This window comes from Balaenoptera borealis (genome assembly GCF_965194805.1).
Source record: "Balaenoptera borealis genome assembly, chromosome: X".
Classification (NCBI taxonomy): Eukaryota; Metazoa; Chordata; class Mammalia; order Artiodactyla; family Balaenopteridae; genus Balaenoptera; species Balaenoptera borealis.
The window spans coordinates 128737083-128749423 of record NC_138881.1 but is presented as its reverse complement, the minus strand read 5'-3'; the positions used below and the strand labels follow the sequence as shown (position 1 = coordinate 128749423).

General features: G+C 43.6%; 1 protein-coding gene across 5 annotated transcripts in view; it reads left to right on the top strand.

The window, feature by feature from the left end:
• Window positions 1–34: 34 nt before the first annotated feature.
• F8 (coagulation factor VIII) overlaps window positions 35–12341 on the top strand; it is a 124729-nt gene continuing 112422 nt past the window's right edge. For 3 of the 5 annotated variants that reach the window (XM_082376400.1, XM_082376402.1, XM_082376403.1), the window contains exon 1: window positions 35–2828. In XM_082376400.1, coding sequence (XP_082232526.1) covers window positions 2683–2828 — 146 coding nt within the window. In that variant the 5' untranslated portion in view covers window positions 35–2682. The remainder of the gene's footprint in view (window positions 2829–12341) is intronic. The other 2 variants (XM_082376401.1, XM_082376404.1) reach the window with 2 other exon arrangements.

Genomic DNA, 12341 nt, shown 5'->3' with positions numbered 1-12341 from the left:
CCCGCGGCCCCGTCCCCCAGGCGCGTCGGGACGCGCGTGCGCGGAAGGCCTCTCGCGGAGGAGCTACGTCGTTGCACGTAGTCTAGCTCGCCGCTCGCCTGGGAGGGGGTTCCCTGTGCGCGACCGCAGTGCGGCCTTTCCCCACTCCTTACTTTACTAAAAATAAAGCGGGCTTGTAGTGGTTGTTCATGTCAACATTGAGCACGTATTTATCAGTGCTTGCAGTCACAGTGACCGAGACGGGCTCGGAAAGGGAAGCGCTCGCTGCCCGCAGGGCCCGCCGAGCCCTTTAACCACGTGCCGCGGCGCACCTCCCCGCCCCAGCCCCAAGCGACAGCTTTCGCTGTTACTCCGTCTCAGTTCACGGCAACGCCACCTTTCCAAAACCCTTGCTGTTATTCTGAACTCCTCTTTCTCAAAGCCCACAAACCCAGTTCGTCAGCAACCAGCAGAAGCGCCACCTTCACAATGAATCCAGCCCTGCTCGCCCCTCCACTGCTTCCGTCCCAGCCCAAATCACAGTCGTTTCTCGCCCTCAGTTAACAGGTCACCTGCTCCTACCCTTGTACCACTAAAGCCTATCCTCTCCGCTGCGGCCAGAGCTCACGACCCTCCCCTGCTCAGAACCCTACCATGGCTCCCTATAGCCCTCGGTGTATGAGCCACAGACCCTTTACTAACATGTAAGCTTCTCAGGCACGCCTTCCAGGACCATCCTCATTTAAAATTGCGGCCTGGCACACCCCTCCTTCCCCTTCTCCTACTTACTTTCCTTTTGGGCACAGTACTTACTTCACCTTCTAACATACGTAAGGTCTTCCTGTCTTTCAGGTATTGCTTACGGTCTCTCAGTTGTTTCTCTTTCACTGCTCTGCACCCAGTGCCTAGGACACTCACTGTCTGGTTAGGACAAATGGGTAGGTGTGTGCTCTTTGGCAAACCATTAACCTCTCTGCCCCTCAGATGGTTCATCTGTACTCACTTTGCAGTCTTATTGTGAGGATTAAATCACATAATGTGTAAAGCACATGACAGAGAATTATCACTCTGTATTGTGACTATGTGTCTACCTTTTTCTCCCTGCCGCTGCAGCATGACTCCCAGAAGACAGAAATTGGATTTTATTCGTCTCTGAAGCATGGACGTATAGCAAAAGGATTAGGAGCAAGACTTCTGGAGCCAGATTAAATGGGTTTGAATGCTACAATTTACAAACTGTGTGACCATGGCCAAGTTGCCTAACCTCTCTGTGCTTCAGTTTCATCACCTGTACAATGAAGACAAGAATGCTTGCTGCATTAGAAAGCGCTTAGAACAGTTCCTGGAATATATTACATGCCAGCTATTATCTCTGCAAACTTGTGCCTGGCAGAGAGGTTTCAGCAAATGTTTACCCAAGGGGCTTCTTCCTGATTGTTTCCAAGCTGGACAATACCTTGCCAATGGCTCCCAAACACATTCCTATCCGTGCAGAAGTGGACTCTCCGTGGTAACACTTCTTATAGAAACCCTGATCAAGGTTCTTATTAGCTCCTATACTTTGAGGCCCTTGGGAGGCTCTCATGCCTCCTAATATACATTAAACTGAGTAGGTTCTCTGCTTGAGCTCAGCATGGCTATATTTTGATGTAAGGAGATATAGCCTATACTCAGGCCAAATGTAAACAACCTTAAGAAGCATCAGGTAGCAACGATGCAAGGGAAATAGGCACGTGGATGCTGGGTAGTTATGAGTGCTCTGTAAGCAAATGAAGCCAAGAGAGATATCGGTAGTGCCGGTGGGGATAGAGAGCTTACAGTGTCAAGGCGCTGGTCCAGATTTGAGCTCATTAGAAGGTGAGATTTGAGCCAAGACTTGCAGGAGATGTGGGAGTGGAAACATGTGGCGATCTGGGGAAAGGGGTTTCAGGTAGAGGAAACGGCAGATGCTAAGGTCCAGGTGCAAGGGTGTGCTCGGTGTTTTAAGGAAGAGCAAGGAGGCCAGTAGCCGGGAGTGAGATGAAACCTTGGAGGTGGGGGGAAGGGACATGCAGATCATGCGGAAGACTCTAGGCCATGGTCAAAGTGTAGGATTATACTCTGAGTGAGGTCAGAAGCCAGCGGAGGTTTCTGGGCAAAGAAGTAACTGGATCTGCTTTATGGTTTTAAAGGTCATTCATTGGTGTCTGTGGGGGGCAAGGGCAGAAGCAGGGAGACTATTAGAATGTGACTCTTGCTGGTGCAGGTGGATTCCAGAAGCTTCAACAACATCTTTGGCGTCTCTTGCTGCTGCTGCTACTAAGAAAGACGGAGCGCGCTAGGACTAACACAGATTGGAGCTCCTCTTCACCTTCGGCCCCCTCTTTCCTTTCCTCAAAGGCTCTGAGCAAAGCAGCATTCTTGTGCCCCTGCCGCTTTCAGGGGTGAACGGGTTAAGCTTTGGCTCAGCCTCCCTTTTCCTACTCAGTTCTTCCTGTGGCTGCTTCCCACTGCCAAAAAGGAAGCAATCCTATCCGTCACTGCTGAGCGCTAATGCTGCTGTCACTCCAGCCAGTCAAGTTCCCTAAAGTCCTTTGAGAAAATTTTGGGACTTTTCACTAAATCATACAAAATTTACCTTTTTCCTCCTGGGAGCCAAAGATATTTTTAGAGAAGAATTAATCTTTCGTTTCTCCAGTCGAACATTTTCTAGCAATCAGAGCCATGCAAATAGAGCTCTCCACCTGCTTCTTTCTGTGCCTTTTGCCTTTCAGCTTTGGTGCCATCAGAAGATACTACCTGGGCGCGGTGGAACTGTCCTGGGACTATATGCAAAGTGAACTGCTCAGTGAGCTGCACGTGGACACAAGGTAAAGGCCTGTTCTAGACGGGCCGGTCAGGATGGTGGGGCTGTGACTCTGGCTGTTTTGTCCATTGCTTCTCTTGGTCACATGCTGCCACTCTGGAAGCTAGAGAGTGGAGTAGAGTGAGGGCGAAGAGGCAAGCAGCCTAAGAGACAGAAGGAAACTTCCCTCAGCCTACCCCCCAGCTTCCACAGGGAGAAGGGCACTAAGACCCATCAATATTACACGCAATTTTGCTGTAAGGATAGTATTAGCCATGAGTTCAGAAACTTTTCATCTTTTCTGGGTTCTGGTGCATTTGGGGAGAGTAGTATTAAATAATCTTTCCAATATTATCTATGGTCGTTGATTTATTCAGATTTTTCTACCTCTTCTTCAGTCAATATTGGTTATATACATTTCCCTAGAAAGCAATCGGTTATCCCTAGATTTGATAATGTATTGGTATCAAGTTACATAATAGTCTTGTGATATTGTTAAACTGTTCTGTGTCTGTGGTTATATCTCCATTCTTAGTTTGTGTATGTTCTCTTTACCTCTCTTATAAATAATATTTCCAGGAAGTTTCTCGATTTTATCGCTTTTGTCAGGACCCATCTTTTGGTTCTATCAATTTCTGTTTTTACTTTCATCAATTCATTTCTTCTTCCTAGTTTCCTTTGGTTCATTTAGTTGATCTAACTTTTTGCTTATTGAGTTGAATGCTGAAGTCATTTGTTTTAAATTTTGTTTTGTTTTCTTTAAATGTGTATTATAAAGATTTAAACCCAGTACATATATAATGGTAATGTAAATATTAAATATGGTTATGTCATACATACGTTACAATCTTTTCTGTTCTTTTTGCTTTGCTCCCCACTCTCCTTCTACTTGAGCCCCCTTCTTGATTATCCCCAGTCAGGTAACCCTAGTATGGTAATATATATTCATGTACACGCACGTATGCACATATATGCAAATAAAGGTTTTCTTGGTCATTGTTTGTTTTACAAAAATGGGATATTATACAGTATTCTCACTCACTAACACCTAATAGAATTCTGTCCAAGTCAGTTGGCATAACTTCAATCTTTTTAATGGCTAAATAAAATTCCCTATTATTCCAGGTTTTTGGCCATTATATTCTATATCATTACATACTGATGCTTTTTTTTTTTTCCCATACTGATGCTTTTATTCCTATAGGACAGATTCTCAAGAGGGATATTGCTGGAATGAAGGGAATATTTCCTTTTTAGTTTTAATTTCCAAAAAGGCTAGAACTCTTCAACATTTCTACCATCAACATATAGGAGTGCCCTTCTCCCTGCATTCACATCAGCAATAAGTTTTACCTTGTTTTTTAATTTTTGCCAATCTAGTAGGTATGGAGTGATAGTTCATCATTACGATAATCGCATTCCTTTTATTTCTAATGAGGCTGAACATCTTTTCAAATGCTTGTTGACTACTGCGTTTATATTTTGAGATTTGACTATTCACATGTTTTGCCCATTTTTCTTTGGGCTCTTTCATTTTTTTTTTAGATTATGAGAACTATTTTATTCTTATAAGTGTTAACCCTTTGTTAGACTACATTACTATACTAATGTATATTGCAATTTCGCCAAAGACTTATTGTTTGTCTGTTGACTTTGTTTTCTGCACATGAAGTTTGTTTATTCTCCCAGATTCTCTTGCAAGACTTTTACTGTTTTGCTTTTTACATTTATGGCTTCAATTCATCTGATAATTATTTTTGTATATGGTATGGGAGTGGGATCTGTCTAGTTTTATTTCCATCCAGATCAATAGCCTATCGCAAGGCACCGTTTATCAAACAATACATCTTTTGCCACTGATTTGAATAAAAACATTCATCATATAAAATTCTCATATATATTAGTATCTATTTCATTAAATTTCATTAAATTTATACATAAATTTTATTAATATAATAAATGTAAGTAATTTATTATGACATTTATCCCTATGCATTTTATAAATATGTTGCTATTGTTTTTTGGGTTTATTTATTTATTTATTTTTGGCTGTGTTGGGTCTTCGTTTCTGTGCAAGGGCTTTCTCCAGTTGCGGCAAGCAGGGGCCACTCTTCATCGCGGTGCACGGGCCTCTCACTATCACAGCCTCTCTTGTTGCGGGGCACAGGCTCCAGATGTGCAGGCTCAGTAGTTGTGGCTCACGGGCCTAGCCGCTCCGCGGCATGTGGGATCTTCCCGGACCGGGGCACGAACCCGTGTCCCCTGCATTGGCAGGCGGATTCTTAACCACTGCGCCACCAGGGAAGCCCTATGTTGCTATTGTTAATCAAATGTTTTCTCCTATGTTCTTGATGTTAAGTACCAGAATAGAGAAAAGCTATTGGTTTGTGTATATTCATCTCAAATCTAGCTACCTTACTGAATTCTCATATAAATTCTAATAATTTTACATGGCAGTCTCTATGTGTATTGAATCATATTCAAAATAAGACAGATTCTAGCTCTTTTCCAATGTTTAATCAGTTATTTCTTTTTCTTATCTTATTGATTTTACTTGAAACAGTCTTCATATTTTGCTTTTTAGAATAACATTTGCTGTTTGTTCTTGATAAGTGGCCTTTGTTACTCCTTGCCATAAAATTTTCATTAGTAATGGCTTTTCAGCATTCTAGCATCATATGAATTTTGGCCTTTAATATGTTGAGGACAAATAGATTATGTCAATAGACTTCCTGACATTGAATATCCTTACATTCTTGGAGTAAAATCTAATGTTCATACAATTTGATTATTGTTGGGTTCTATGTGCTAATATTTCTTTAGACACTGTGTGCCTTTATTATGTGGGATTTATCTATAGCTTTATTTTTTAATTTAAGTATAGTTGATTTATAATATTGTGTTAGTTTGAAGTGTAGAGCATAGTGATTCGGTATTTTTACATATTGTATTCCTTCATAGGTTTTTAGAAGATAATGGTTATAGTTTCCTGTGCTATACTGTATATCCTTGTTGCTTACCTATTTTATATATAGTAGTTTGTATCTGTTAATCCCATACCCTTAATTTGTCTTTCCCCCCTTCCCTCTCCCCTTTGATAACCATAAGTTTGTTTTCTATATCTGTGAGTCTGTTTCTGTTTTGCATATACATTCATTTGTATTATTTTTTAGATTCCACATATGAGTGAAATATATAGTATTTGTCTTTCTCTGTCTGACTTATTTCACTAAGCATAATATTCTCTAGGTCCATCCATGTTGCTACAGATGGCAAGATTTCATTCATTTTTATGGCTGAGTAGTATTCCATTTTGTGTGTGTGTGTGTGTGTGTGTGTGCGTGTGTGTGTAAAACACATCTTCTTAAGTCAGTTGTCTGTTGATGGGCACTTGGGTTGCTTCCATGTCTTGGCTCTTGTAAATAGTGCTGCTATGAACATTGGGGTACATGTAGCTTTTCAAATTACTGTTTTCATTTTTTTCTGGATGTATAGCTTTATTTTTTACTATTATTATTAGATTTTGGTATTAAAGTTTTATTGGCTTTATCAAATGAATTGGTGAGTGTTCCATCCTTTTCTATTGCCTAAAATAGCTCAAATAACATTAGAGTTATCTATTGTTTTAAAGTTAGATAAGACTCACATATGAATCCATTTGGTCCAAGTGACATTTGCAATATCTTTAATCATCTCTTCAGGCTCTTCTATGATAACTAGTCAAATCAAAATTTCAACTTATTTTTGGAGTCAGCTTTAATAACTTTATACCTTTCTAGGAAATCATTTCCTTTATTTTTTCAATTTTGTTGCCACTGTGTTGCATATAGCACTCTCTCATGATTCTTTTACTCCACATTATCTGTAGCTATTTGCCCTTTCTCATTCTTAAGTTCCTAAATTTTTGTTATTTATCTTTTCTACATGAACAAGTTTATCAGGGATTTCTCTTTGGTTGTTGTTGGGGGTGGTCTTTTCAAATAATGAGCTTTTGGCTTTTTTTGTTCTTCGTTATTTTTTTTTAATTAATTAATTAATTTTATTTATTTTTGGCTGCGTTGGGTCTTTGTTGCTGTGCACGGGCTTTCTCTAGTTGCGGCGAGCGGGGGCTACTCTTCGTAGCGTTGCCCGGGCTTCTCATTGTGGTGGCTTCTCTTGTTGCGGAGCATGGGCTCTGGAGCACAGGCTCAGTAGTTGTGGCACCCGGGCTCAGTAGTTGTGGCTCACGGGCTCTAGAGCACAGGCTCAGTAGTTGTGGTGCACGGGCTTCGTTGCTCCACGGCATGTGGGATCTTCCCAGACCAGGGCTCAAACCTGTGTCCCCTGCATTGGCAGGCGACTCTTAACCACTGTGCCACCAGGGAAGTCCCTGGTTATTTTTTATATTTAATTTATTTCCAGATTTTATCTTTATCCATGATAGTTTCTTTTGGCTTGTCATGCTATATTTTTTCTAATATCTTAGGAAAAATAATATGTTCTTTTCTCTTTCTTTTGTCCTTTGTTTTTAACAGTGAAGGCATTTAAAGCTATATGTTTTCCTCTGAGAACAGTTTTTCCATATCCCATAGGTTATGTTATGAAGAGTTTTCTTTTCATTGTTTTCAGTAGAGTCTGTAATATCCTCTTTGATTTCATTTAGAAGCATGATTTTTAATCACAGTTTTTAATTTGGTTGTCAAGTTATATTTTTGGTATTTGGATCAACTTTGAGCATCCTGTTAGTTTCCTACTGCTGTGTAACAAATTACCTCAAACTTAGCAGTTTGCAACATCCATTTATTATCTCACAGTTTCAGTGGGTCAGAAGTCCAGGTGGGCTCAACTAGGTACTCTGCTCAGGATCATACAAGGCCAAAATCAAGGTGTTGACAGGGCTTTGCTCCTTACTGGAGACTCTTTGGGGGAATCCACTTCCAGGCTGAATTGGAATTTAGTTCCTTCTCTCAGTTGATGTTACCAGTATTTAATTTTAGTCATTTTAATGACTATGTGGTGGTATCTTACTGTATGTTTAATTTACATTCTCTGGTAACTAAAGATGCTGAGCATCTTTGCATGTGTAATTGACCATTCCTGTATCTTATTTAATAAAATGTTTATTCAAATCTTCAGCCCATTTTTAAATTGGGTTGTCTTATTGTTGAGTTTTGAGAATTCTTTGTATATTCTGGATAGAAGTACATTTTCAGATGTACCTGTTTTCAATATTTTCTCCCAGCACAAAGGTTTTCATTTTAATGAACTCCAATTTATCTATTCTTTTTTCTGCTGGTTGCTTGTGGTTTTGGTGTCATATCTAAAAAGCCATTGCCAAATCCAAAGTCACAAAGATTTACACCTGTTCTCTTCTAAGAGGTTTATAGTTTTAGCTCTTATATTTAGTTCTTTGATATACTGAGTTAACTTTTGTGTATGGTTTAAGGAAGCGATCCAAGCCTGTGGTTTTGCAGTGTTAATGATCCTGAAGTAGAGGCCCAGATGGTCAGTAGCCTGGTATCTAAATGAACCATTGACCATTTATCCATTAATGTTGGTCTTTTTGAAAATTAATATTGAGATATTTGTACTTAATACATTGTGCTTATATTATAGTTTTCATCTAACATGCAGGATGAGGTATAGTGGATAATAGACTGACTGTAAAATTGAATTGAATGGAGAAAATGATTTATTATCTAGCTTTCTGTTGTTTTATAGGCAGTCACATGTATTTACCAGGCAAAAGTTGATAGAATTTTTATTTTGATGATACCATTTTATAGTCTAGATTATTTTGATACTGATTAACAGGATAAGCTGACTCTGGACACATCCTGACAACCTCTGCCAAGGTCTGAAACAAACATCTGGGAAAATTCAGTTTTGTATTATCTATTCCTGCAGCTGCTCAACTTCTTCTAAGCAAGGGTCAGGGAATATAATAGGTTTTCCGATTGGTTTTAGATACAATGTGAAAGAACAGTTCAGGTCAAGGACATTGTTGCCAAATATATTTGGCAAGATTTATATATCAAACCTCAAGGGAAATACACAAACAAAAAACCCACATAAGCTAGGAAGGAGTAAAACCTGTGAACCCGGGAACATTTTGTCACTTACTGTGCAGATTACCCTGAATCTGAGACATAAATCACGTCCCACTTGACTAGGGCCTAGGCCTTCTGTTTCTGTCTCACAATCTTGATCTTCTTTCTAGCTTTTGGTTTTCACTCTTCCCTCAGAGAGAGAAAAATTTGTTTTCTGTGTGCTCATGATCCTGTTCCTTCTCTGCTCTTCCAAGATCTTGATCTAGTAAACATTTTTTATGTCTTATATTTTCATTTTGGTCATAAATATTAAAATGAAAGTACTGTGCTAGTGTATGTCAAAATACCTATCTCTGGACATGGGTCTGAGTCTTGTTAGAAACCAATGGAAACTTTGGAGAAACTGAGTAGGGTATACTCAGGAGAACCAAGGAGATGGAGTGGGAAAAGGGGAAGGGAACAAACTAGGGATGAGTTGATGACTGTGGAAGGGCATAGTCTCAAAGCGGCCAGAAGATGGGACAAATGAACTGAAGGGAGGAGTATACGCCATGATGTAGGCATCAAATAATGTTAAATGACTAAAAGCCATGTAGGTCTATGCCTAGGCTAATGCCATGGAAATTTCTAGACATGGATGAAATTAGAGCACATTTAAATATGAATTAATATCACCATTTGGGTTCCCCAGAAGCAGACTGTGAGATGGATATCAACGTGCAGGAATTTTATTTAGAGTGTTCTTGGGATCAATATCTGGGAAAGCAGGGGAGGGCGGAGGGAGAAGCCGGGCCGCAGTGCAGGCCAGCCCTACAAGGAGCTCTGGAACGGGAATGACCCTTCTTCGTTGTCCCGCTTGGGCCAACGCGGCCAGGCCCCCTCTGTCTCCGTACTGATCAGTCATTAAGCACTGGCTCTCCTGGGAAGGGGCGTGGCTCTCCTGGGAAGGGGGCGTGACCTGCTCCAGAAAGGGGCTGTGGTCTGCTCTGGGGATGGGCGTGGCCTCCCTGAGAAGGGCCAGTGGGCTGCTTTGGAAAAGGGGCGTCCAGGCCCTGTGCGCGGGGCATGAGCCCGGCGGGCCGCTCCCCGAAGATACCGGAGCTGAGGGCTGTCCTCCAGCAGCACCCACCCCCCAGGTGGCCGGGTGCGAGTACTTTCCGGGCCGCCCCCTCCCCATCTCCATCACAGCCCCACTCACTCACCCTCCATGTCCTCACCTGCATCGGGGGCAGCTTCTCCAGGCCCCAGGGGCCGTCGCATCGCGCCCCTCAGCTGGTGTGGCTGCCCTGGGGTGTGGCCCACTCCTGCCCGCTTCGCGTGGGACGGCCCTCCCCCCTTGGTGGTCGTGCCCCGGGGGCTCCTCGTCCGGCGTGCCGCTCCTTGGGTACGGTAGCCCCAGTTGCCCCGGCGGCACCCCTGGCTTCTCACTCAGTGAGACTCTTGTGTTTTGTGCTGTGAGGACCTTCTGCACTGCCGAGCCCAGAGCTACAGGTGGGGATGGGCGGCACAGACTCCCCGGGTGGGTCACGGGGGAAGAGAGGTTCTTTTGCTGCCATTCTTTGGTTCCTAAACCCGTGTGTTCTCATTGGGGCCACAGAACCATCTTTGAGTCAATGAATACCCAGCACCGTGGAAGTTGACCCCCTATCCTTATGGAGCCCTGCGTCCAAGCTGGAGCTGGAGCTGCGCCTTTAAGAGGCCATTCCATTGCTCTCTCTGTCTGGCAGTTTCTGCATGGGGTGGCCTCTGATAAAGCCAGTGGATGCCATGGTCATGGGCTCACTCCAGCACCTCCTTTGCTGTACAGTGGTCCCCTGGTCTGATATGATGTCATATGGGAGCCTACATCAGTGACTCAAACCCTCTGTGAGGCCTCAGACAGTGGTGCTGGCTGAGGTCCTGCAGGCAGGAAAGCTAACGTATCCCTGAAATACATGTCTCTTCTCTTCAGAATGAAGAGCCAGCCCTTCTAGGGTGGAAGGGATCCAATGCAATTTGCCACCGAATAGCTGGCTGGTCTCCATGATGGACAGCGCCCAGTGAGGAACTCAGCATTGGTTTCTGTTGCTGGCAGGTTGGATCTGGGGAGGCAACACAAGTTAAATGAGCCTTAGTCAGTGGGAACCCTTGCTTTTGAGTCCATGCATTAATTCTCTCCACGCCGCCGCAGCCACTTGGCTCGCATCTTGCCAGCAGTGAGATGGCCCATGTAGAGGCTGGCTAATGGTAATCGTCAGTCATTTTGTCTCTGTTATTGTTCTGCACTTCTTCCACAGTAGCTATTCTCTGATGGCATTAACATATGACATGAAGGTTCTTTTATTTTGCACCCACTCACTGATATGCCTTTGCCCCAGACAGCCTTGTCCTTGACCTTCCATTCCTTTTCTTTCTAGGCCCTTGAACAGCCAGCCAAGCCATTTGCTGCTGTCCATTCGTCTGTATATATTTGAACCTTGGGCCATTTCTCTTTCTGCTCAAAGTGAACATCCAACATTAGCCAAAATTTGGCCCATCGGGAGATTTTCCTTCACCATTGTCTATTAAATCCACCCCTGAGTGGGGCTGTAATACAACAGCAGTCAATTTTTGGCTCGTACCTGAATACCAAGCTGACCCAACTGTACATAATCTCAGGCTTTTTCCCCCCCAGCAAGTGGTCGCTGGGGACCCCCCACATGGCTGTGGGTGTGACTTGAGGTAAAGGTGGCTGTGTAGCACGGGTAGATGAGATGGGCCTCTGACAATCTGCCCATCCAGCCTGCTCGTGCACTCTGGTCCATGCAGATCCCCACGCCTTCCTCCGTAAATCAGCTCCTTTTACTGGAAGGGCTTCCTTATCAGTACGCTGGCTTCTGGCCCGCAGCCAGTACAGAGAGTCACTTGTCCTGGCCTTGGGCTGGCCGAGCTGCTCCCAGCACGTGCTTTCTCGGGTGTCCTGGAAACCCTGGGATGGAGTGAGCTGCAAGCCTCCCTGGGAGGGGAGGGCTGTCAGGGAGCAGAGAATTAAGTCAGTCTCATCTTTGCCTCCTCCCTGAGAGAGGTGTACACAAAGCAATGCACACTTTGAAGGAGTGTTTTCAGTCCGTCTGCTGCTGCATCCCTCCAAGGCTGCTGAGGTCTTCCTCTGTGACTGTCGGTCGGCCAGTTTCTCTCGTGCTTGCAACAGTCTTTATGTGAAGCAAGAGCTGCTAAACTGTTAGGTGCAGGCTCACCATTTTCAGGCTCTGCCGAACCCTTGTGTCTTCTGAAGGGGCGTCTCCCTCATTTCCTCGGCTGACCCTTCCTCCTTGATTTCGACACTGTCTAGGGCTCACAGAGCCTCCCTCTGCGAGTGGCTGTCTGGTGCGTCTGCCTGTGTCCATGCATCTTCTTTCCACCATCACCTGCCGTTCGTGTTGAGTGCGACTCCCAGAAACTCGCTAGCAGCGTCTGCTCTGTCTGCCATTCGATGCACTTTTATTTTTCCCCAGAGCCGTTCAAACCTACGTCTCTGGGCCGCACCCCTC